The sequence below is a fragment of the Typha angustifolia genome, chromosome 8 (assembly GCF_048772165.1).
Source record: "Typha angustifolia cultivar Huaian chromosome 8, ASM4877216v1, whole genome shotgun sequence".
Classification (NCBI taxonomy): Eukaryota; Viridiplantae; Streptophyta; class Magnoliopsida; order Poales; family Typhaceae; genus Typha; species Typha angustifolia.
In genome coordinates, this window is record NC_133246.1 from 2,099,776 (window position 1) to 2,126,424 (window position 26,649).

At 37.0% G+C, this 26,649-nt stretch overlaps 3 protein-coding genes across 7 annotated transcripts in view; 1 reads left to right on the plus strand and 2 right to left on the minus strand.

Annotated features, from left to right (window-relative positions):
* Positions 1–9,882, minus strand: part of LOC140764442 (myosin-6-like) — a 29,504-nt gene extending 19,622 nt beyond the window's left edge. For both annotated transcript variants that reach the window (XM_073103014.1, XM_073103013.1), the window contains exons 1-11: positions 9,516–9,882; positions 9,038–9,166; positions 8,444–8,587; positions 8,169–8,314; positions 7,929–8,091; positions 7,759–7,817; positions 7,517–7,676; positions 3,137–3,286; positions 2,897–3,033; positions 2,663–2,809; positions 2,482–2,583 (exon numbers count right to left, since the gene is read on the minus strand). In XM_073103014.1, the coding sequence (XP_072959115.1) occupies positions 2,482–2,583; positions 2,663–2,809; positions 2,897–3,033; positions 3,137–3,286; positions 7,517–7,676; positions 7,759–7,817; positions 7,929–8,091; positions 8,169–8,314; positions 8,444–8,587; positions 9,038–9,166; positions 9,516–9,518 (1,340 nt within the window). In that variant the 5' untranslated portion in view covers positions 9,519–9,882. The remainder of the gene's footprint in view (positions 1–2,481; positions 2,584–2,662; positions 2,810–2,896; positions 3,034–3,136; positions 3,287–7,516; positions 7,677–7,758; positions 7,818–7,928; positions 8,092–8,168; positions 8,315–8,443; positions 8,588–9,037; positions 9,167–9,515) is intronic.
* A 1,054-nt stretch (positions 9,883–10,936) lies between these two features.
* LOC140766252 (putative pentatricopeptide repeat-containing protein At3g23330) lies at positions 10,937–14,877 on the minus strand. Of its 3 annotated transcripts, none has more exons than XM_073105745.1 (3): positions 13,239–14,877; positions 13,017–13,149; positions 10,937–11,296 (listed from the first exon to the last, which is right to left on the minus strand). In XM_073105745.1, exon 1 carries the CDS (start codon positions 14,856–14,858, stop codon positions 13,299–13,301), a length of 1,560 nt encoding a protein of 519 aa, XP_072961846.1. In that variant the 5' UTR covers positions 14,859–14,877; the 3' UTR covers positions 10,937–11,296; positions 13,017–13,149; positions 13,239–13,298. The 3 variants fall into 3 exon arrangements, with proteins under 3 accessions (XP_072961846.1, XP_072961844.1, XP_072961845.1); XM_073105743.1 differs by having other exon boundaries at positions 13,234–14,877; XM_073105744.1 differs by having other exon boundaries at positions 13,230–14,877.
* A 184-nt stretch (positions 14,878–15,061) lies between these two features.
* LOC140764802 (uncharacterized) lies at positions 15,062–26,271 on the plus strand. Of its 2 annotated transcripts, none has more exons than XM_073103576.1 (11): positions 15,062–15,105; positions 17,951–18,066; positions 20,380–20,538; positions 22,473–22,568; positions 22,776–22,871; positions 23,533–23,625; positions 23,724–23,867; positions 24,511–24,618; positions 25,296–25,347; positions 25,426–25,475; positions 25,647–26,271. In XM_073103576.1, the coding sequence occupies exons 2-10, from the start codon at positions 17,971–17,973 to the stop codon at positions 25,461–25,463; spliced, it is 882 nt and encodes a 293-aa protein (XP_072959677.1). In that variant the 5' UTR covers positions 15,062–15,105; positions 17,951–17,970; the 3' UTR covers positions 25,464–25,475; positions 25,647–26,271. The 2 variants fall into 2 exon arrangements, with proteins under 2 accessions (XP_072959677.1, XP_072959678.1); XM_073103577.1 differs by having other exon boundaries at positions 15,074–15,105; positions 17,929–18,066.
* The last annotated feature ends 378 nt before the right edge of the window (positions 26,272–26,649 follow it).

Sequence of the window (26,649 nt, forward strand, 5' to 3'; positions counted from 1 at the left end):
CCGTGGACCTCCTCTCTCCGCCTCGGTCTCCTTCCCTCGGGAGGAGATGGTGTGGGAGGGTGGGGGTTTGTTTAACCCCCACCCATCCCCCCTTAGTGGTTACACTGGTCTGCAGCCCACTAAGCTGGTTTTGGTGGGCTGCCAGCTCAATTTTGGTGGGCTGTAGACCGTAGCCCACTAGCTCGATTGTGGTAGGCTGCGGTTGGACTGCAGCCCACAGCAAGCCTTGGTGGGCTATGGTTGAACCCCAGCCCACCTCTTGCAACCTTGTGCTAAGGCCCTCTTGCCTATTGGGTTTGGGTTAAGCTCAACCCTATACCCCCCAGCCTAGCCTATTTGGGGCCAATTGGACCTTATAACCTGTTTAACTATTTCCACCCAATTTAATTAGCATAACCCCTCCGTAATGACAATTTATTATCATGTGAATTTTAGGATAACATAGGACTCACCCTAGGAGACTCCCGACTCATGTATATGCCTAAACATAAATTCTCTAATAAGAATTAATTTTATTAGGATTGACACCGCGTGAGGAGGATTTTGGGATTCCGGAGGAGCAGGTTTAGTATACTGTGGAGACCCCCCAGGAGAGTAGAGTTATACAAATCTAGAATAATGTAGTTACAGTCATTATACCTATCATGACACTGTAAGAAGTGTCAGTATTAATACATGCATTTAGTATACCATGTTATGTCTTTACATATGCGGTTATTCATAATTTGTTCATCATGATATTATGAGAATGTTAATGTAGCAAAACTCTACATGTATCCTGTATGACATACCCTTGCATATATGTATATCTGTTGTGAATATAGAATGTAACGATCATGATGACTATGACATGCTTTATACACTCATAGACACTGCACCACTTCCACCTATCATTAGTAGTTGGATTCTAACTAGGCAGTACTCTTACTCGCTCAGCCCAGGGTTAAGGATAAAGTGTATTTTATATGACTATACTATTAGCGGCCTACACCTGAGGTCGGGAGCCTGTGTGGCATTTAGGTAGTTATACTACATAATCAGGACTAGATTATGATGATAGAAGAACATAATTGTGAGGCGGGGATATAACTCTAGCGGTATCCGACGACGCAGGCTAGGGCGTCTGTTGATGAGCCGAGGGCTCCCGATTCTCCCGCTGAGGGCGGTGATGATTTAGAGAGAGTAAAATATGAGCTTACGACCGGGATCCTTAGTCTGATAGCCACAGACAACCGGTCACTTATAGTGTCGCCATACACGTGTAGGTGGCATTACCGTTAGATGTGTATATATCCTCCCTCGATGTATGAGATGATAAATGGTTATGTGATGAATGATTGTTTCTTGAGAGTATTTACCCTGTGTGGTGAATAGCTTGGTGAGCAATGATAAGTATGAAAAATGCTTTGGTAGGCATGAGATGACTAAACTATTCTTTTATTGCTATGCATAACATGTAAACACTATGATTAAGAAGTGTACGAATAAGAGATTGTATCAAGCTCTATATCTGTGTATACATATCTTGATACGTTAGGAACTAGCATTTTCCAGGATAGTGACTGGTAATCTTTATCGATTGCATTGATTTAGTAACTCATGTTAAGTCATTTCAACAAGCATATTGTTATTGATAGTAAATATAGGCATACAATGTTTATACACATGCGATTTCATTATTTTAGATGGCATGGATCCTACTCGCTGGACTGTAAGCTCACCACCTCTTGGTGGCATTATTTCAGAGCTGGGGACGCAGGTGCGGATAGCGAGGAGTAACTACCTTTTTTTTCAGTATGTCTATTAGTTGTATTAAGCCCTTGCGAAGGCGTTATGATTGATAATATATTTTGAACTTTAGCATTGTATTTTGGATGTATATTTGGAAGGCTTGTGGCCTGTGGAACTTGTATCCGGACTCTTATGGTTGAGTTTAATTATGGTGAATTTGTGCTATTGTGTACCTTGTGAAATTCTTGTACTGACAGGTCACGTGATGCACCGCGTGGGGGGATTTACCCACGCAGTTTACATATGTATTTGGAGGTTTGGGTGTTTCAATATAAATGAAAGATCTAGAACTTAGTTCAGCACCTTAAGCAAGCATGAAATAATGGACTCAGTTATTTGCACCAAGTACCAAAAATAAAAACCAAGAAAACCTAGAATAATATAGAGAAGTTCCTCTAGAGGTTCACTTTTGGGATGCCTAGGCCTACTTCCACTCTATATGTTCCTCGCCTTGTCCTAACCAAGATGTCCTTGTGTTTAGAAAGGTTTAGATTTAATTTTTCACTCAATAGTTACTTAAAATTGCGTTTAAAACAATAAATATTATTCAGAATAAGCTCACAAAAAGACAATCTTCAAAGTCAAAATAATTCCAATTCAGAATCTTCAGTTTGCTTCTAGATTATTATTGGATTGACATAAAAGTTGGACAATATTAACGTTGAATTCAAAAGCATACCGGTTAAGCACCTGTTTGTCTTGAAACTTTCAAAGCCATAAATATCCAACACCCCGATCAAAAATTTTGAGTTGGCATCCTGACCAATTGATGTATTAATCTTATCCACAAGCCTGCAATCAAACAAGAAATTAACTTCAGAGAGAAATTTCAAAATCTAGTTAACAATTGTATAACAGTATCAACACTTACCAATCAAACAAACACGAGTATACAATTTTGGCCAAGGAATCTCTACTTAGGGCTGCAGCTTGTGGGTTAAGATCTTTTGTAATGCTCTCACCACGTGTTACAATAATTCGCTTACATAATGAATCCTCAAGAGCCTTTACGTCACACCTATGAAATGTTTTTAAATAGCTTGTAAGGTAGAAGCACAGAAAATCTGATATGCAAGGGTAAGGCTGTAAGAAAATAAAAATATACATGAAAAGCTCAGCAGCAGTTCTAAGATGGAACCAGGACTTCTCATCTTTGGGTACAGATGAATCTGTTTCTTTTCCTTCTGTAAATTCAATATTTCCCAAATGAAGAATGGCAGCCACAACTCTGAATATTGCATCCTGAAATAAAGAAATTTGAAAAATAAGCAGAATTGCTTATTAAAAAAGTCATTTTCACAGTAGATGTAGCAACAGAAAAAAAAAAAAAAAAAAACATTATTACCTGCTCATCAGAACTGATTCCAACAATATTCATGGCCCTTCTAGTTTCAAAGTATTCCGACGAGTCATCCAACGTATCAAGCTCAAAGCAGTTAGATTGGTTAAGATAATGAAACATTCTAGGATTCCCCAGTTTATATCTCTCAATGTCCTACGTAGACATTGAAATTGAAATTAGTAACATTCTAGGGCCATGTGACATTATCTTATGCAGAGGACATTAGCAATATAAAAATATGTATTCAAAAACAACTATGGTACAAGAGCAAATAGGAACTGGGAAAATAGTGACTGGCAAATACTACGTGATAGAATCAACACAATAATATTCTATTAATTTCTCTAAATATAACTTCTCAACCATTTCCGTCCTTTCCAAACACCAAACTACCAAAGTCTAAAAGTCAATAATAAACACATGGGCAACCAGCGAAATGGTATAAGGAAGTGCTATATGAATAAAAAAGTCACAACTGGTGAGGAAGAGGAAAATCTAAAATCAAAAGGAATGAAAGAACAGAGGGAAGAAAATATGCTCCTCTATATTTCTATACGACTGTATTACCATTACAATAACTCTCAAGTTCCAACTTCTCCAGAACACACTGCCTGCTAGTAATTTAAAAAAGTTACTTATCCTAATTCCGTAATCATCACTTGAAGAGTAAAGACTATTAAACTAGCGGTCACTTAAATTTAGTCATGACTTGCTTTTTCAACACAATTGAAGCCAAACAATTTCAAAATCCTAAAACTTTAAATTCACATGAACTTTTTCTTGCAAAGTCAAATGGCAGTGTTGTACTTCTAGTCATCAAATAAGTAGAACATGAGGAAAATGGAATAAACAAAGTTCACTAGAATGGCTAATTATGAAAAAAATACTTAGTTTGATACAAACCAAGTTAGATCAGATCACATCATGAGGATAATGGGGTCGATGAATCAAGTCAATTTGTCTTTTAATTGATTCATACTTATCTTTTATGTAAGCCCTTAAGGCAAATCTTGTAATGTCATATAAGTCTTTAAGATAAATTTAATTAAGTTATGTAAGTTTTAAATGTAAGTTTAGTTAAGCCATATAAATATTTAAGATAAGTTTAATTAAGTCATATAAGCATTTAAGGTAAGTCATATAAATTTCTAAGACGGATTCAATTAAATCATATAAGCATTTAAGACAAATCTTAATTCAAGTCGTATAAGCTTTTAGGCAAGTATTCCAATTTTGGCCAATCCCGAGTGGGATCAGCCGAAACGGATTGGGATCAGAAACCCCAATTTTGACCTGTACACCTACAAACAGCCACCTGCAGCAGCAGCAGAAAGCTGCCTGCTGTAGGCTACTGCCTGCTGCTAGCCTGGCTGCAGCAGCTAGAGAGAGAGAGGGAGAAAGAGAGAGAAAGAGAAAGAGAGAAAGAGGAAGAGAGAGTGAGGGAGAGGGAAAGATAAAAAAAAAAGAGGGTATGAGAAAGAGAGAAGGAAAAAGGAAAAGAGAGGGAGGGAGAGGGAAAGATAAAAAAAAAAGCATGAGAGAGAGAGGGAAAAAGGAAGACAGAGTGAGGAAGAGGGAAAGATAAAAATGAGGAAGAGAGAGAGAAAAAAATAGAAGAAAAAGAGTGTGGGAGAGAATGGATACTTTAGATTAACAGTTAGAGGGATAGGAAAGAAGAGAAGGGGGAAAAGAGATTTTTACTTTTTAGGTTTTATATGTAAGTAATTATTATTTCTTATAATTTTTTCTAAATTTTTAGAAATTTCTCAATATTTTTAATAATATTTAGAATTTTATTTAATTAAAATAATCCGATCTGATAAAGGCGGCCGATATGACCGATACAGCCGATACGTATCGTTTTTCCGAACGGCCGATCCCGATCCTGATCCCGATACTGATTTTTGGAAACTTGCTTTTAGGGCTAGTCCTACTATGACTCATTATACCCGGTCTCTCTATATAGAGAGATTGGGCTCCTTTATTTAATCTAAGATTCCCAGTTTCAGCTAATACCCGATCCGTTTCAGGCTCGTCGATACGGACGAGAACGGGTCGAATCCGACCCGGACCCCACCACCTGCTTCTTCTCTCTCTCTTATCTTCCTTTCTCTCTCTTTTTCTTTTTTTCTCTTCTTTCTCATCTCTTCACCCACGATCGATTAAATCTTCGACGACCTCGACTTCTGACAAAGATCCAACAACGTCAACCTTTAGCGACTTCAGGTGAATTTTTTTTTCTAGTTTTTTAATTCCTCTCTCATTCCCTCTCTATTTCTCTTCCTGCACCGAATAAATCTGACGACCTCTATTGTTGCTACTGCGGTGAAGCAGCAACAGGTGCTATGGTGAAGCAGCAGCAGGTATTGCGGTGCACTACAGCAATACCAGGCACTGTGATGCACCTACAGCAGCAACACCAGTTGCTGAGAGCCTAAGAGAAAGAAAAGAGGAAAAAAGTAAAGAAAAAAGGAGAACCTTGTCTAGTAAATAATTTTTTAGTAAGTTTTGAATTTTGAGCGAAGAGAATGGAGAGAAAGAGCTCGGTATTCATCAAAGTTTTGAATTTTAAGTAAGTTAATATATTTTTAAGTTTTTAGGCTTCATATATAAGTAATTTTTATTTTCTTATTTTCCTTTCATTTTTTTCTAAACTTTTACAAAAAAAATTTTTGCATTTTTCAAATATCTAAAATTTTACGTAATTAAAAAATAATCTGATCTAATATGAACAGCCGATATAACCGATACCGATCCCGATACTAGGAACCTTGTTTAATCATCCATTCAAGAATTGATAATTATGTTTTAGTCTTAGTTTATCTTAGGAGTAAGAATAAGAGTAATATATGAGTAGTCATAAGAGTAAACTAAGAGTAGAAGTAAATTTATTTTCCATCATCACCTCCATTACTGCCCATCTTCTCTTTCCAGACTCTAGCCATCATCTTCCTCCACGAGCGGCCCTACCTTACAGCCGTCCCCTACCACCCTTGGCCATCTGCCACCCTCCGACAACTATCACAACATCAAATATTTATAATTCTGTCTAGTTCCGACCTTTCTTCATTGTTTTATTTTTATCTTTTCACTTCAAACCTCGGAATCATATGAAATTAAAGTCAAAAGAATCCTAACTTGTGAAGTTTCTATCTATAAAAATATCACAATTTTCTTTCAAACAAATTGATCCATATCTGGATCATAACATAGTTGGACTTTGGCAGTAGATTTTGAGGATGCCAACAAGCACAAGCTTCTCACCGCCAATTAGTATGGCTAGCACTAGTGGAGGTGCAAATAAGACTCTCATGTGTTTCATAAGGCCATAAAACCTACTTGATTACAGAGTAAGAATGCGTATGTCATGCTTTCGTCAAATCAACCCTCACACATATGAAAAGGAATATTGTGTGCTCTATTTGAAAACATATGCAATATACAGATACATAGGAGTTATGGAAATCCTACTACTAAATCATGCCTCTTTTAGCAAAGTAAACTAATTCGATGATGCAAAAGAGAAGTTCCTACAAATCTTCAAGGTAGCTTTTCATTCATTTATTGAACAAGTTGATGAAAAACAGAAACTACGCCCAAAGGGAGCAGAACCTGTTCTAGCTACTTCTCTTCATTCTCTATTATTTATGACATTGTTCAGTATTCCCTCTCTTTTTCTTTTTCTCTGATTTGTCATGGCTTAAAACACTGTTGTAGATGAGCCTGGTTTGTAATGTGAGATGCCTAGCCAGCCAGATATTTGTCCGAGTATGGATGATCATGTGAAGCATCTTATTCTTCTGTTTCCCTAAAAACTTAGTAAAGTAATAACAATAAAAAAGTACTTCAAATAATAAAATCATTTAGCTAATCAAAAGAGAATCCTCTGACCCATGGTAATCATTTCCTACAATATCTTTGCCCTGTACTGTATATCTTACTATATATCTTTCAGCAATCTTTTCTTTGCATGTGTAGCATCCTTTTGATTTCTATTTTCCTTATAGTTTGCAACATAAGAACGTAAATCATTAATGTACCCTTTTCTGGATTGGCAAGAATACACGTTGTATCCACTGTGTAATAAAGGAAGGTCGCTGGGCAGGTAGATGTATTAAATCATAGATTGGATCATTGGAAGTGGGCCAAGTGGCATAAGGAAGATTTCCTCAACTAGCATATCAGCAACTTCAGCATTTGCTATATGTAAAGTCCATATTACATTTTAAAGAATCTACTTTTTTTCCAAGTTCTTCAGAGAAATTGGTAAAGGAAAAGAATGACTAGAAGTAGAGACTAGAATGACTAGAAGTAGAAACTATCTTATGAAAAACCATTAGCATAAAAGTAGGAATAGTTGAGAATTATGTAAGAAACCCATACCTCAGGTGGTGCAGCACACAGCATGTAAAAGCAGTGGTAATTTCTCTCAGGATCAGATATCTGACAGACACGAGATCTTTCCAGAAGGTATGTTCTTATTGCAGCTCCGGAAATCCTTCCTTTCTGATCAAACTGAATCTCCACAAATTTGCCGAAACGACTGATATATATATAGCAATATATGAAGACATCTAATCAAATGTAAATTGCAACATACATATATAGATATGTACATATATTACCTTGAGTTGTTATTTCTGACAGTCTTTGCATTACCAAATGCTTCAAGAACAGGATTTGACTGTATCAAAAAAGTTGTGAGTGTTCAAGAAGAAAATAGAGCCTTGATATCCCATACCCACAATCACTCAAACAAAAGGAAAAAAAAAAAAATAGTAAGCAACTGTCCAACCTCCAGAACTTTTTGTTCCACAGTACGCCCTTCAGCTTCAACTTCAGCTTTACCGCCCATGTAAGCTAGATAGCGCATAAGCATTTTGGTGCTCTCCGTCTTACCAGCTCCACTTTCTCCGCTTACTAAGATAGACTGGCTGACTTTCTCATGCATCATGAGTCTGCATAGTTTAATAAACTATGTGATGCAAATGCAAAATTTTATTTGCCTAATATTTGTATGAAGCTCAATACATACCTATATGCAGCATCAGCGACAGCAAAAGGATGGGGGTTTAAGTCACCAAATTCTGCCCCTTTATACTGTTCCATCATGTGGTTGTCATAAAGATGAGGAAGTCTTCGAAAGGGATTCACGGCAATTAGTATATTCCCAGTATAAGTCTGGTAGCACAATCACATCCATTACAGATAGTTAATAGACTCCAATTAGTAGTGTCACCATCACTAGTCACACATAACTAACACTTCAGTTTAGGTAAGGAGTCAAGCTGTTAGCAAAGATTCACTTACATAGATTTCATTCATGTCGTATCTTGATCTTAAGTTCTGCATAACTCCTGGTTCATGCAAATATGCTAGCTTTGTCATGTCATCAACACCAAATGGTGATGCTTCTGGGTCCTTAGAATATACAGTGGAGACCTTAACTGTTATCTGCAGAGAATCAAACACATCCTAAAATTCAGAAACTGGTCGATTCCAATTCATGAAAAGGAAACAAAAGTCCAAAGAATGAAAAGCTCTCATATATAAGCTCCAATTTGATCACGACAATGCATAGCATATTTCTTAGATAAGTTCAATAAAACACACACACACACACATACACACAATTTACAATTTTATACCATAAGGGTTTTAGGTTTAGAATTTTTCTATTCTTTCTACAATTTTTTTCTCCTTTAATTGATGTTAAACTCAAGATTTAAATGCAATATCCTCTTCCTCTGCTAGAAGTGAGATTTGTGGCCCGCAAAAATAAGAAAGGGAAAAAACATTTTAAGCATTTTAGTAGATGACATATTGATCTTGACAAAATAATATCAACCAAACAACTTTCTTATTGCCAAAAAAATAAAGCAATCCTTTATTTTGTGTACTGACCGTCTTTCCGGAGCAACAGTTGACTTTGATCTCATCGCCATTGACCTCCACAACCTCCCCATCTATCCAAGCCTCGTCAGGATCCTCGACCCACACCAGGGACCCTTCTGTGATATGGGTTTGAGTTGTCTGTAGTAAAAGGAAATAACAACAAATTCATGAAGCAAAAGAACATAAATGCTGCCAACATTTTATTTGAGGAAGATCTAATGATCGGTTTTTTTTTCCCTGAAATTATTTGAAGAATGCCGACCAGAATCAACATCACAAGATTAAAAATTAACGAATTTTATATTATTATCGGTTATCATCAAGTCTTCAAGTCCAAGAGGATACATTGGTCTCATTGGTCTTAATCGCAATATAACAACTCAAAACTGTCCGAGAATTCCTCACAATCCAAGAAACAAGCACCATTGACCGAAGAAACTAAAGCTCAACCAAGAGGGCAAACAAGCCAAAGGGAGGAAACCAATACCATTGTTGTTAACCAAGCAGGTCAAAATCTCGACAAGCTTCTCGATCCACCGCCTTCTTCCTCCGAGAACAGCATCCAAGACCAAGCAAACAGAATCCAAGAATCACCGCTTCCTCAACCCAAATCAAGATACCCGGTTCTCGATTCAAATCCCCTCTTTCCAGGTTCGAATAAGGAGGGGAGGAACACAGACTTCAAGAGCCTCGCCCTCTCCTCTCCCTTTCCCTTGGAAAGAGCTCTCGAGAACTAGAAATATACCTAGATAGACGGAGAGGATGGAGGAAAGTTTCACCCTCTCGATTGCGGCAAAAAAGATCCTCGTTTCCGCCTTCTCCTTCGTATGTTTTCGTCTTCTTGTCTCCTATATTTATTTCCTTCGTCGGGTTAGAATGGTTCTTGAGATCGCACGGATTATACATACAGAACGAGGTCTAACGGAATAACGGGTTACTATATCACCCTTCAACGTTCTATTATTTACGAAGACTACCCCCACTTACCCGCGTCGTCACGCGAGTTTCGTTACGTTGACGGTGGGAGCGGATTCTGTGCTTACTTGGCGCGCTGTGAATGGCTGGAAGATTACTTACGGCAGTTAAAAGTGAAAAGAGTCATATTTTTATTTTACGCCCTACATTATATTTTTATTGCGAATTAAACCTTGTGTTTCACTTTTTTCATTCAACCCCTCATAAAAATGTCAATTAAATTCAATTCTTAAATATTTTTTCTCACCAACCAAAGGAGGCCAGTTCTTAGACTCTTAGTGCCTTGTGACTTGTGAGGCTCCCCAATAAGTCCATTCCCTGGCAAGCAACAACTTCACGGCTTCAAGTGGCCCCCACTTGCCTCGGTCAACGATGAGCATAAGCTTCTTTTCAAAATGTGATCCATTAGATCAAGGAACAGAGGGTTTGGATCAAATTGACCAAGCTCTGAGTCCATGTGCTATAGGATAGAATTTGATTTCAATCGAATGACCATTTCCTAATCCACTACGACAGTTGATCGAGCTATAGAATTTGGCATACAGTTGAGTGCAACAACTTTTCGAATATAAAAACCATTTCTTTCTTATGTTTCCTCTTTTCTAGTTTGAGTTTATAAAGCTTTATTATGAGACTTGTTAGAAAGGTTTTCACTTCACAGAATATGCATTTATAAGTTCCACTCGCGATTATGATTATAATGCAACAACATAAACATCAGAACTCAATGAGTCATCGAGAAACAGAGAGATGGGGATGTCTCGCTGCGAGATCAACTTCCGCGACATTTATTCAAAAATCCACAGCAAAGTTAAAAGTGTAACGCGTATTTAATTAAAAAGGAAACTTACAGAACGTTACATGCAAATATAAACATTTATAAGAATTTCGGTTTTTGATTCAAAACAGAAGCTTACAGGTTACAATTGAATAACTTATCAATAACCCACCCCCACCAACCCTGCTGTCAGAAGAAAAAAAAAAAGAGAGAAGAATGTGAGTACAACATATTGCACATTCTCCAATTATCGAATGGCCAGGATGCCCTATGTCTTGAATCAGGTGCAATCTCGGCTGTAGGATATCATTAGTAAATTTGAAACGGGACGTTAGAGGTGCCGCATTGGCTACTTCTACAATGAAGAGGCTGCAACAGCTGCCTGGATTATCCCTTGTTAATAATATTCAATCATCTCCCTGAAAGCTTGAGTCATCTTGAAATCCCATTTCTCATGCAGCCGATCATCACCAACAGCCCACCGCCCACCATCAATCAAAGAATCACCTGCAAATCTGAGTTTCTTGCAATTTCAGCTTCAGAATAAGCAAAACTATTTACAACTTCGGCATACAACATTTGAATTAAGTGCCATGCCTTTCCCAAATTTCATGAAGGTTAAGCATATTTTCAGGTTGCAAAGCCAAATAATGGAACCTGACATCAAACAAACAGATCTGATAGAGTTTCTAGAACTAAAACCCCAAGCCAGAAGAGAACCAATAGTTTGAATGTCAGCAATCTGCATTCGTTGCATCCACAAAACCAGAGCACAATATTGTCTCTCTGTTAGTAATGCCATTTTCCTAGTTCCATGTCTATATTAGATTAAATCATACGGAAGTACAACTGTAATTTAACACAAGTCTGACAACTAAACTGCAAGATGGAATTCTTAATATATCAACAAAAGGTGTGCAATTATCATCACAGTCAAAAGTGTTAATCTCATTTGCTGGGAAGAAATGACTTGGATGATGAGAGCAAAGAATTGGAGCAAAGTAGGAAATGTCCAGATAAAGAAGTACTGAGTAACAGAACATATTTTTTCTTAATCCTTGTTGTCAAAGAAAAAAGAAGCATACAAGTCTATTCTCTCTCACACTAAAAGATATGCTGTTTCTATGAAATGTTCAAGAATAAAAAAAGTTTCTTCACATAGTATGTTGCAGATAACATCTAAGAGAATTATTCTAATGAGGTTCTTGTGACTTCATATCAATGTCCACTGTCAAGAAGCATTGCACAGGTTTTATATGGCCCTATCCGTTAATAGTAAGCATATGCAGACCATGCTGCCAAAGCTCTGAACCACCAAAGGTAAATATGTAGGTGCAGAAAGGTAGATGAAAAACCAGGATAATAAATGCTAAAAGTAAATGTTTTTTCATTAATAACATAAATATACAGATTCACAGTCCTCCTGTTGTACATTTACAGATTCAATTCTATCATACTTATTCAGTGTAAAGCAGCATATGCTGTTGGATATTTTCTAGCATACCTTACATACATTTAGCAATACCTTGACATCTGCATATTTTAGGGCAAAAAGATAAGTGTGCTCTATGACAGCATAGATGTGAGAAATACAACTTTTTATTTATAAAAAGAGTCACTAATTTGCCATGAAGAAATCAAAGGTGTCAACCTCAAGTTATTGGAAAAGTTTTGGATGATGACGGTAACGATCAGTCAAAAAGTCAGCCATTTCACAAGTTTTGCAACCTTAATCCAGCAAAAGATTGAGACGCAGTTGAAAATGCCTAGACAAAAGGGAGAGAGTGCATTTGCAAATAAATAGTGAGAATGTCTTACTATATTTATTTTTTTCTAATTACAAACAACCAAGAAGTGGACCAATGCATTCTTTTTAAATCGTGTCAGCATACGAAAAACCAGCTGATGAAGATTTGAAAATTTCTGTCTGACTTTATTGGTAGTAATAACTTGTTAAGGAAATGAGAAGATTATATGATTTTCTTGTATTCCATGTCACATATAGTTTCTAAACTTAAGTTCATGGCAATCATGGTCCCAATCCAGTGGGAGAAGTACTCTTAATTTCTAACTCAACTTTCCAAAGACAAAGTAGGGAAGAAGAAGGTGAAGTTACATAAAAGGAACAACAATTGAATCTCATGACCCCATCTACAACTTTAAAGGACTTCTAAAGCAAGCAGTGAAAGAATAAAACATAAATGGATTGAAATAACATGATAATTAATTATTTACCAAGATTCAGCAGAGCTGTACAAATCATATGTATGTCGCCAAAAAAATTTTCTTTCTCAACAGGAGGGCAGTCTCTCTCTAAAGCAGCAGCGATCCAAGCATAAAAGATACATACTTGGGAATGCTAGTTTACCTGAAGGGCAACAAAATTATTGATGCTAGTAAACAAGCATGAAGAAGGCCAACTCACATTATAAAGAGCTAAGAATGCACCTGCCTTACATTGCTGCCAACATGAGGTTGTCGAATCCTGAAAGAACTGCATCTGAATAACAATGAGACTTAATAGAGCGAACTTTTCATGCTATTCACATTTATCCAACTGCAACCAGGCATCTTTCTCAACCCTTTTTCCTTCATCCTTCTCCTCACCTGTTCCACAATATCCCATCTTCCAGAGGAGGCATTTAAATTCGAAAGGGAGACAAAATTTGATGGATTCTGTTGTTCCAACTGAAGAAGAGATTTATAGGCCACTTCTTGCATTTCCTGGTTGTTGTGCATAATAGAAGCATCAAAAAGAGCTCCCCAAACACTAGGAGTGGGTACTACTGTCATTGACTTTATAAAATCCAAAGCATGATTCAGCAGTCCAGCTCGGCCCAGCAAATCAACCATGCAGGAGCACATTTCAACAGTCGGAAGAACCTCATGATCCTTCACCAACAAATTGTAAATTTCAAGGCCCTTCACTACCAAACCAGCCCGAGAACAAGCCGAAAGAACAGCCAAACCAATCATGTTATCTGGTTTAATCCCAAGGCCGCACATTTCAAGAAATAACACAACCGCTTCTTCTCCCTCACCATGAATTCCATAACTCGCAATCATTGAGCTCCAGGATATTGCATCCTTTTGCCAAGATCCATTATCAAAAACACGTCTTGCATACATCAAACTTCCGCATTTGGAATACATGTCAACCAAAGCATTATTCAAAGATACTTCTTTACTCAATCCCATTCTAAATGAGTATCCATGAATCTGTTTTCCTTTCGCCAAATTTGATAGAGACCCAATGCCTGGGAGGATGCTTATCAAAGTGACTCTATTAGGCACAATTCCATCTCTAACCTGCATATCATGAAAAAGCCTCAGCGCTTCCTTGAACTCTTCATTCTCAACATATCCCCCTATCATCGTAGTCCAAATCACCAAATTCCTCACCATCATGCTGTCAAAAATCTGCCTTCCCAAGTCCACTCGCCCACCCCTGCAGTACATATCAATCAAGCAACTACCAACATGGAAACTCGAAGCCAAACCCAATTCGTTCCTCACCACATAGCCATGCATCTCCCTCCCCCGAAGCTGCCCGGCATTGCCACCATCGTACAGCGGCAAAACCACGGAGACTGTGAAACCATCCGGCTTCAACCCATCCATTTGCATATTTCTCAAAAGGTTCCAAACTTCCCCATCGTTATAGCAACTACCCAGTTTGGAAAACTGTGAAATTAGTAGATTCCAAGAGGCGGTGGTTCTCATGGGCATATCATTGAACAATTGGCGGGCGCTCTGTCGGAGGCCGCAGCTGGAGTAGAGAAGGACGAGGGAGTTGCAGAGGACGACGTCAGAGATGAAGCCAAGGCGGACAGCAAGGGAGTGGAGGGTAGAGCCGGCAAAGGGGTCGGCGAGCTCGGCGGCGGACTTGGAGAGGATGGCGAGGGTGAAGTGGTCAGGGAGGAGGTGAGGGAGCATATGGGAACGGAAGAAGGATAGAGCACGGCGGAAGTGGCCGGCGCGAGCGAGGGAGGCGAGGAGGGAGTTGTAGAGGAGGACGTTAGAGGTCGGTTGGGAGGAAAGGTAGGATAGGAGGGAGGAGGTAGAAGATGGAAGCATTGGACAAAAGTTCTTTATTTTTTTTCTTCTCTCTCTCTCTCTCTGTTTTGGCGTTAGATGCTTTTAATATAAGAGCCTTGATGATACTTTCCCGTAAAGGACCCGCGTTTTTCCGCCCCATAGTTCATACTCCATACAACTAATGGGGGGTATTTTCGGAAGAAGGGACTATAAAACTCAATGGAAGTAATAAAGGGATTAAGGTCAGAGAGAAAGGAAAGAAGAAATCGAAAGTTTCGTCAATAAGGTATTCTTCGTCCCCAAATTCCTTTTCCTTCCTTTAACTTTCTTTTATTGTTCTTATCTGTTCTTTCTTCTTCTTCTTCTTCTTCTTCTTCTTCTTCTTCTTCTGTTTTTTAAAAAATTCATGAAGAGAGAGAGCGAGAGAGTGATCGCATAATGATTGTTGGGTGTTACTTCGGAATTATTCCGCCGTTTTTCTTACTTTCTTTTGTTGTTTTCTAGGGTTTCTTAGTGTTATGTTGAATCGAATAAAGAAAAGATGATATCAAGAACAGCATTCTTTGCTTTTTTTTTCTTTTTGGTAATGTCGGGAAAAAATTACTTTAAGAAAGTGATCTAGTTCAGTCGTTCCTTGTTTTTTTTTTTTGGGTAAAATCATTCTCAGGAAGAGCAAATCCTTCTTTTACTGTTCTGTTCATCATTATGATCCAAGTGTGAGAGGTTGATCAGTGTTCCCATATCTTTTATGTAAAACCTTAAATAAATAAATAAAATCTTGGCACACAGTCTGCCGGCCACAGGGGGGGCATTCGTGATGCCACTGATCATCATCTCCTCCCTCAGCTGCTGATCAAGCTGTCGTGATTAAATTCAAGCTCCAATCCATCTCACTTCTTTTTACCCCTCTAAACCTCTATCTCCTCCTCAAGCCGTCATCTCCATCTCTTATTATTTTTCCCTGCTTCCATTCTTCTCTCCCTCTCCTTTTATTATTGTGGATGGTGTTCGACGCTTGGTTCTCCCTGCCGGAACATTGCGGGAGCTTTTGGACCCCAATTCTCTTTCCGCCATTGTCTCCCTCAATGGCAGTTGTCTCCTGTCTGCCCAATCTCACTCCACTCCAAGAGTACAAGCTGGGAGAACTTTCAATTTCGGTCCTCATGGCCTGCTGGACATTTTAGGTCGGCCATGGGAGGTGTGGTCTAGTTGTTGTCGGCCGCCTTGGCCTATGAGCCCAATCTTCCATCGTGTTGCCCTCAACTTCTTCCCGCAGATGTGTTTCTCGAAGCCGATTGGTGTGTGATCAGCTGACAGTGAGGTTGGCACCAATGGCATCCCCGATTGCCTCCCTTCTTCCCCCTTAGTTGTGAAGGAGAAGAAGGGTGGGCTCGAACCTAACCCACACCTGCGCTGTGGATGGGTTGCGGCTCAACCACAACTTGTCTTTAATTGGTGGCCTGTGGTCTATACTACTACGAGCCAGCTTGGGTTGGGCTCTTGGGGTCCAACTCGCTTGCTTGGTTGGTGGGCTACATAATAGCCGCAAGCTAGCCCAACTACTTGGGTCACGAGCCGGCCTAAGTTTGGGTTATTTATGTTGTTAACCCCTGCATGAGCCTTTTTTCATCCTTAGTCTTGTTTATATGGACATTTACTTTTGGAGGCTTATTGTAGCTTATGGTATCGGCTTTTTAGTTCTTGCCTGCTCGAATTTTTGGTAAATTAGCTTTTATCTCGTGTACTATGTGAAAATATTAGCTAACAAGTCATGTGAGAACCACATGAGTTTTACCCATGTGATTAGCTTGTGTATTTATTGATGGGTGTTTCAATTTGGCATCAAAGCCAGGTTTACCAAACGATCCGACACCTCCTACAGGATATTGTCCCTATGAGCTAAGTATGAATCATATAGACAACGTACATCGGAGTATGAATACCTGTAGCAACATCTTGGTATAATTTTGGAAATCATAATCGCTCGTTCAGTTAGTAATATTAGCCCTGATAAGGTTTCAACTCTGAGCCAGTCATTAACACCTCAAATAGTATAGCATGGAGATTATTGGATAACAAGAAAGACTCATCAATGAACTCATCCAAGGGCATACCAAAGAGCAAGTTAGCGACGAATCATCTTTGCCACTAAACCATTTCATGCAGCTTAATTCTCCAAAATTTAGTGGCACAACCATTCCTATGGAGGCAAACAAATGGATCATCGATGTAAAGGAGGTTTTGACTGCTTTCCAGTGCCCAGAGGACCAACAGGTGACGTTCGCTACCTTTTTCTTCCGTGGGGAAGCTAAGCAATGGTGGAAAGCCACCAAGCGCTTGATGCTAACTCGTATTGCTATCAAATATATTACATGGGAGGCATTCTCAAACGCCTTTGACCAAAAATATTTCCCAAGATCACTTTTGGTATAAGATGATGAGAGAGTTCACTTTGTTAGAGCAAGATAGCATGTCAATAGCTCAGTATGAAGAAAGGTTTAATACGTTTTCTTGTTTTGCCGACATGGTAGTGCCCGATGATACATCTAGGGCTGATCAGTTCAAGATGAGCCTTTCGTGTTGAGATTCGCAAGCAAGTAACATGGCAGGAGACCTAACTTACGCGCAAATGGTGGAGATCGCAAGCATAGCAGAGAGAGAGAGATTGGCTAGAGGAGCTCTCACAGGAGCGTGCAACTCGACATTCGGACCGTTTTGATGGACATTACCGGAGTGGTGGACCTAGTTGGAGTGGATCAGCCGCATCTTATCAGTTGGGATTTCATCCCTATGCTAGTAGTTCTTTGGGTGCCTGTGGTGCTAGTTCCAATTCTGCTCCAAGTCAATCTAGCCCTCGGGGGTCTAATGGACCTAGAGTTTTTAACAGTATAATGATGCTAGAATTTAAATTACTGTCTTGCTTATTCATACATTACTGAAGTGATTCTCGATATTCCTGTTGAGCAAGGAATCCACGAAGGTTTGCTATCCATTGTGCAATAGAAAGATTTTTTTTCCCCCTTTTAGTCATTTTCTCATCTGATCACATGCAGCATATATAATATTTATGGAGTGATGCATATTATGCACAGTATTGCCTGCTTAACAGGTGTCTCCGTGATTATTGTCAGAGTTATCTCCTTGGCTGTCTATGGAAGAGAGTGATGCTTTCTATGTTGTTCGAAAGGGAAACACTGTTGGTGTCTACAGAAATTTTAGTGACTGTCAAGCCCAAATTAGCCGTTCGGTACATATCTTTGATCCATAAATTTTTGTTGTGATATTCTTGGTTTAGAATTTTCTTCTCTTTTGGCTGATATGCAACATTGGTCCTTTTGGTTTTTTATATATTTTCCCTTGAAATTTAAATTTCAAATGTTAATGGCTTTCATATTATTATCGAGCAGCATATAAGGTTATTCTTATTTCTACAAGTTCACAAAGTATGTATTGGTTTGCAGTGTTGTTTAACAACTTAATGCTTTCCAAAATAACTTACGGTATCATTAATGCTTTCCAAAATAACTTACGGTATCATGCAATATTCTGTTGCATACTCTCCTTATTATTGACTTACCAAATTCATTGTGGTGATAATGTAAATTAATACCTCAGAAATTAGACATTCCCTTCATCGGACAGTTTCGAGCTCATGAGCCAAGCTCTATACATAAAGAATTAACCTGTTGGATATGCAGTTTCCAGATGTAAATGGTTCACAAAACAAGGCCATTATGGGTTGTTTACGAGAGACTCTTAGGTGGCGTCCTTTGGAGGACAATGCTGTAAATGAAGCTCCATCTCTCACAGAAGATAGGAGATGAAATTGGATTGTTAAGATGCTCCAAATTCAAGTGCATTAGCAATGGAATGTTATCCAACTTGTGAAATTGCTACTCAGGCCTTAATGAATGTGGAATTGAGAATCCGTTATGATATGGCTGCTCTATCCAAGTTTTGCCAAGAGAAACTAGTGGCAATTGTAGAAAGCGTAATATTTGCCAAAAATAGAGGAGGTTGTAGGATAGAGGTTAGGGAATGTGATCAGTCAGACCATGGGAGGATGAGACCTAACAGCGACTGAGTTGGGAGTTGGGACCTCGTGCAGAAGTTCCAATGCGACACATTTTAAGCTTTTTAGCCATGGTCAATATCTTTTATCCTTAATTTATATGGTCTATCATTAGTTTATTGTATGATAATTAATAAAATAATGTAATAATAAATTGGTAATTGTTATAAAAGATCACTCACTATGTTGGAAGGGTTGTGGCACTGCTGGAATCAATAATGGAGCAAGATGATACATGGGTAGACTAATAATGTACATGGTGTTTTTTAGTGTTGATGATATACCTATTTATCTTCTCTCTCCCTCTTTCCCTTTCTCACACTCTCTGCCATTCTGAGTTGGTTAATCACATGAGCCTTTATGTTTTCAATTTAACACTATTAAAGGGCACGTTTGGATCACATGCATCAAATTTTTTATATGCACTAAATATATAGAAGGAAATATCATAAGTATAATATTAATAAAAATTGATGTTATCGAATTAAATATTTATTCAAAGATGAAATAAAATCTTTCTTTTTTATAATAATAGAATAAGAAATCTGGAGAAAAAATAATTAGATGAAAATGTGAATATTTTGATATTATTAATAGTCTTATATTTTGTAAGATAAAATAATATATATTTTCTATGTATAACAAAATTTCATTATTGTAAACTATAAACTATTATTATATTTAAAGATGACTTTGTTTTAAGCTTTAAATAGGTAGAACTAAATTAAAAAAGTATAGATATTATTTAAAATTAAATTTATTCAAATTATAATAGTCTTTCTTTATTATTATAAATAATAAATTATAATGCATTCACATCTCTCTTCTTTATAATAATACTCTAAAAGATCATTAAATATATGAGAGTTTAAATATTGATAATATATTATTTTATAAGATAAATTTTATTTTATATGTAGAATAATTTCTTTCAACCGTGGAATATATAATTTATAAGGGGTTAAGGTTATCCATGAAAATCTTAATATAAATTGTTCATTCGGAATCACTGGTTCATTCATTAACCAAACAATAAAGTATTTATTAATGCATGCATCAGCTATTCATGAATCAGTTCATCTTAATTCAATCCAATCCAGACATCCAAACAGGCTCGAATTCAATTATGACTTTATTGAATGTCATGGATTATTTCTACTCAGAAATAACTGCATGGGTCAATGGAATAGTAGAGGAAGGAAAACTGATATTTGGTGACCTTACAATTAGACTACAACAGGAGAAATTCAGTGTTTCTTTATTCCCAACTATTTATGATCAGTTATGTGGATCCATTTGTGTCATTCAGCTCTGTTTCTGGTCAGACAAGTGTTGTCATTCTTCTTGTTACATCCATCTAAATTCTGCAACTAAATTTAACAGTGAATAATTTATTAATGCAGATCAACTGTATGGAATTCTGCAAGTTCCATGCTTTTCTTGGCTCATGTTGTATGTTTCTTACAATTCTTGAAAAAAATTCTTTAGGTATGCGATCCTGCTGTCAGTGCCTACAAGGGTTATTCTTTATCTAAAGAGACAGAGGACTATCTTGCTTCTCGTGGGCTTAAGAATGCTTTATACACCATTAATGCTGCGGATTTGAAAGAGGATATGTTTGGTACTCTTTTGCCCTGTTGTTTCCAGGTAACATACAATCATAGTCATGTTCAGATATTTTATTATTGTCAATCTAGCTGCCAAATTGTCTTATCTTTGATTGATATGATTGCTCTTTGAAGAAGGTAAGTTCATGAGCTGATTGATTTTCAACTATGACATTGTTGAAAGTTGAAACTAGGTCCTTATCATGTGTTTGAATTTGTTAGTTGTTCTTTGCTTTCTCATACTTTTTTATTTAGTACTAAGAATCATAAAAGAAGCAATCTTGTCCATGCATGATTTTTTAATAGGGGTGAAAACAGGTTGGTTTACTCCAACCCGGCTTGATTTGGACCGGATTCGGATAAAAAGTTTCTATCCAACTTGGATTCGGATACAGGTAAGTTTTTTGAAAAAAGAAATCCGAATACGGGTAGGTTTATTTTAAAAACCGGATACAGATACAGGTCGAATATAATTTTTGAGATACGGATATTTACCCATAATTTTTGAATTATTTATAGCTTTTTGTTTGCGTATTTAAATTGTAAATATTGATATTGTTACTAATGATGTATTTTATTCTTTTATATTGTTTGTAGAGATTGATTTTGTTAACTTTATATGTATTTGACATGCAAAAAAATTATTTTTTTAGAACTCTTAATATTTTGTATTAATTGTCTTTAAAAGAAAAGTCATAATTCGTTTAAAATTTGATCCACATCTGTTTAAGATCTGATCTTTAATCTAAGAATTATCCGATTTGTATTCGAAAACTATTTGTATCTGATTACTTAAGATATGATTTTAAAATTTATTATTTGTCTAATATTCATATTCGGACAAAGAGTATGGATTTAGATGTGGGTTGAGTACTATCCGATCTATACCTGATATGTTTTCACCTCTATTTTTTAAGGAAAAAACATGTATGTCTTCATAACCACTTATGTGTGACATGGTCTGCTATTGTTGTGAACAACATGATGATCCACCTTAATGCAATTTATTGTATAAACTTTGATTTTGCAAGTGATTTTGGCATTTACAAAGGTGTGACAAGTGATATATGATGTAATTTTGCATGGACAGTTTGTAAGAGTATATATGCACAAACTCATGCACGTACAAGTCTTACAATATAATGAGAATTAGAATATGGTATCATATTTTTCATAGATTTCTTGACAAAAGTTTGTGGTGCTTGTCAGACTATCCAACACAAAGTCCCTCCTCTACCTGGGTTTCTGACCGACCATTAAGAGATATCATAGAAGAGAATTAACTGCTGAGGACATTGCACAAAAAAGTAGAGCAAAATGATTAAAGTTTTAGAAGTGTTTCTAGTGTGTCATGTGATTGTAGTGTACCCCTTAGATAGAAAGGAAAGTTGTCAGAATGACCATAAGGCCAGCAATTCTTTATGGATCATGATGTTGGATAACTAGAAAACAATGTATTCAAAGGTAGAGTGCTGCAATGATGAAAATGTTAAGGTGAATAAATGGTATTACTAAAAAGATAGAAGAAGGAACAGTAATATACTAATATTAGACAAAATCTAGGGGTAGCCCCAATGAGGTTAAATTATGCCACTAGATTAAGATAGTTTGGACGTGTTTAATGATGACCAAATAGTGCACCAGTAATCAATGGCTTATATCTCATTGAAATAGAAAGTTTCTTAAGACGTGGAGCAGACCAAAACTGACATAGGAGAGGTATTAGGAAAATATACAATAGAGCTTGATTTGACACAGCTCTAAATAGAGATGAATGAATTGCCAGGTTTTGTAGTTTCGGCTAAAGGCTTTGTTGTTGTTTTTGTAGAATTTGATGTCATCCGCTTGCACAATTGTTATTTCATGGAAATATCTAGTCAACTGATCTGCCATGCATTACTAAGAAAGTTAACAACTATTTCTTTGGGATCTTGTTTTCTCACAGCTTTATGTCATGTCATTTCTGTTCATCAGGAGGTATCTGGATCTAACCCTCCCTGTACCGGTCAAGTAAAGAGGCCTATCGATCTAGATTATTTTGTTAATGAAGAACCTGTTTCCTGCAAACGTGTAAGTAATGTTCTGGACACTCCGGAGATGTTTTCACAAATTTGCTTTTTGGTGCAATGGCCCCTAGTTGAGCACCCGAGCTTTTGTCATTTGCTTATGGAGAATGAGAATATTTGTGTTACTTTTAATATGTTACTCATTTACAGAATAACTTTAGGAGTTAAGATATCTTTGTTTTTCTTTTCTGGAATTTGATTGTTTTTACAGCATGTAGGTGGATCGAACCCTGCTTCCGCTCAGCTCCTAAAGAAGAGTCTCAGTCTAGGGCACTGTGTTGAGGCACAACCTGTATCCAATAGACCTGTAAGTGAGACAATATCTTAAGCTTCACATTGTGGGTATATGTCTGTGCTTGGATAACATTTGTGGTATTCACATACCTCTCATCATCTTCAGATGTGTTTATGAACTTGCCTTATATTATGTAGAAATGTATTTCTTTTGATGTTAAAAAATTATACCTATTAATGAATGTATTGTCTGTTTCTGTGTTGAATTTGGTTAATACTATCTTAGTTGCTGTCCCTTCTTTCTTAAGGATATGTAGCCAAGTTAAGCAATTTATCATGATTAGGAGTGAATTTTGAAGCATAGCAGACCTCACATCAAATTGGGTCATGGTTGAGAGTTTTGACTTATTTTCGTTCCAAAAAATTATTCTTGTTTTATGTTTTTGTTCACCTGCTTAACAGACAGACAGGTCTGTTTAATATTCCACATCTGGTATAAATTTAGTGCATGTCTTTGGCTTTAAAGGAATATTATTTACATATTACAGGAGTGTTTACAAGGTAATATTTTGGTGTGGTTTTGACAGCTAGTGGGTTATATGCAACTGATGTAAGATTTGAGATTTTTTTTTCTTCAAACTTTTGTCATTGGAAAGAAATATTTTGTAACAAGAATCAGCTCTGGCTTACTGGCATTGTACTACAAAGATAGGTTCTGATGTTGGTTTTTCCAGATGTTATGCATTCTTGAATTTGATGGCGCTTCAAAAGGAAATCCAGGAAAAGCAGGTGCTGGAGCAGTACTTCGGACTGAAGATGGAAGACTGGTAAATACTCTGAACAGTTTTACTGTGTATCCTTGTGGTTGGATGACTCCTGTATTTTCTTTCATCATTTACTATGCTAACGTAACATTTGTCTGAAGATATCTCGACTTCGTGAAGGTCTGGGTGTTGCTACCAATAATGTTGCTGAATATCGAGCAGTGATCTTGGGAATGAAATATGCTCTTAAGAAGGGTTTCAGGCGAATTCATGTGCGAGGTGACTCACAGCTGGTCTGTATGCAGGTTTGTGATTCTTTTGTTTCATTGGATTGTTTACCAATATCTTATCAGTTTTATCCAATTTCTTTAACCTTATATGCTAAAATTTAGATTCCGAAAGTGAAATGCATTAAAACTTCTACCATGAACTTTATTCTTGGTATTTTCTATTAAGTTTAATTTCATGGCCCAGAATGTGGCATCTGCTGTAGCTTATTTCTTGTTTTGGATGTAAATGAACTGAGCGACAGTGCTTGCATGAAAAGTTGCATCTGTTGTTTGGACTTTGAATTGTGCAAGGACTACACTCTTGTTATAGTCAGTTCTGTAGTTACTGGCTACTGCAATACAAATTCAACAAGGCTGCTCATGCAACTTAAAGTTGTCCTTCATATACTGAAATAAGTGTTACATTTTGAACCTTTACTATTCTGGTAACTTTGTCCAAATTTTCTTAGTTTAAGGTTTTTTTAGATTTAACAAAATGGTCAATTTGGTTGGTCCCTATGTCATGCACAAGGGTCCTATTATTCCAGTGGTGTTTTTTCAAAAGTCAGATTGGTTGATTTAGGCCCTTGAAAACAGATGTATTATCGGTACTTGCAGTTCTGCCATACTATTTTCTGGATCTTTTCATCTGATGATATTGCTTGCCTTCTTAAAAAAGGTACAAGGTCTCTGGCAAACCAAGCACCAGGACATGATCAAATTGTGCAAGGAAGTTAAAGAACTTCAAGAGAATTTCTTATCATTCGAGATAAATCATATGAAGAGGGTACATAAAAATTCCTTTTGTATTGCTATTACATATTATATACATTTATACTTCAAATGCTTCATCTTTTGAGGAAATTATTTTATTTAGTTGATCTGGCTTAGTTGGTACGGCACCAATTGATTGTCTGACTAACTTGAACCTTTCCATTAGTTTAAAAGTGCAAAGTAATGCATATTTTAAAAATTATATAAAAAAAAAAAACTCTCTGCATTGGCTAGAGCCTCGTGCAGTAGAACATCCATCTAGATTTTTGTTACATAATAAACTTTGCAGTTAAAAACAAAAGAAAAAGGTTACGCAAAGTGCTTCACATCTGAAAGAAGTACTAGAGTTGGAGATTGATAGTAGATTCTTGCATCCATTTTTATGATTACTTCTCAATTATGTTGTTAGGAGAGTGGGATGATTTTTTTTTTCTACCAACATCTAAACTCTCGCTAATAAATGTCGGCTTTAGCTTTGAAATGTTATTTTGCTTTCTGAAGAGAATCATGCATCTCGCCATTTTTGTCCAGTCATGCATCTTAGTCATTGTCCATTTACTTGCCGTCTTTATACTGTCAGAGGGATGATTTACTTCTTCTATCAACAAACAAACTTCTTTTAAAAAATAAAAAAAAATAAAAATCTCTGCTGTTTGCTGACATTTTCTTTCTAAATGCTCTCTGCTGAAGGAGTTCAACGCTGATGCTGATAACCAAGCTAACATAGCTATTAATCTCCCAAGTAAGAACCCCCAATTCCTAACTTTTTCTTGCAAGTTACATCATTGCAAGTGGTTCACATGATCAATACTAAATGCAGATGGTGCAATTTCTGAAGAGTGCGGCGAAGGTTTCTAGTTCTGGCTGAAGGTAAATCTTTTCTGTCCATTTTGGTTACTTCTGTAGTAAATTATTTTAAAGGGGTTGGGAGTAACAACTAGGTAGTCAGGATTACGAAGATGGTCTTTAAATTCTATAAAGAGTTTTCTTGTTGCCAATATATGTTCCTTTCTGGGAAGCTAATTCTAACTATGGTTTTAGGTAAACGTGAAGCTTCTCTCTTGTTATAACAATCCAAGTCATACTAAACTCAGGATAAAACTTGAAGCGTACCCTGAAGCATCATTCTATAAATTGGAATATTATCAAGGAGTAGTGCTGGACACAACTTGGAGTTATTTACTAAAATTATCTGGATTACTTTAGACTAAATTTATACTAAGATAATATTATCAGAAGCCATTAAATTTGGATCAAGCTGGAGTAAAAGCATACCTTGCTATCTAGATGGTCAGAGTTGGCGAACAAGATGTGGGAGAGGAAGGCCCGGCAGGGGCGACCTGAGAACACACGAGAGCCGTCGAATTGGGATCGGTCCAGGTCTCATGTGTTCGCAGGTCACTCCTGTTGGAACTCCCCCTTGGATCCTTGATAAATCTGATTTCCTCATTAGGAAAACAAAATATCTTTGCCAAATAGGCTATTTACTCTTCTCTGGGCATTGTAACCATTGTTATGACTAAGATTTGGGGTTGCTTCAATTTATAGGCTTCCATTCAATTGGGGGTGGTAATTGTATTGTTGTACTCCAATCACCACATGTACTGGAAAGAGTTGCACCCAATTATGGGGAAGTACAAAATTAATAGTACAGTCTTTGTTCTAACTCTGTACTGCCTTATCTTCCCAGTTTCATTTGTGAGTAGGAGATGAAAAAAAATTGTTGATTGTGGACTTTGTATGTTTCTACTCCCTCATCTACTTACTATGGCAGTAAGTGCATTTATGTGGTCAGAACTGTCCTCCTATCATGACTAGCCAAAGTCCAGATGTTTGTTGGGAGGTGGATTGGACATTGAAAATGTTTGCTGGCGATGCACCGGATCCAAGAACTCGTCCGTAATAGGTACAAAGAGCCTGCAGGATCGCTAAGATTCTGAATACAAGATCATTCTCAAATTTATAGACTGACGCAGAACTACAATTTGGTTTTCTGAGACGAAATTGTAGTAACAAAGATGCGTGATAATACATCGGCAGAGGA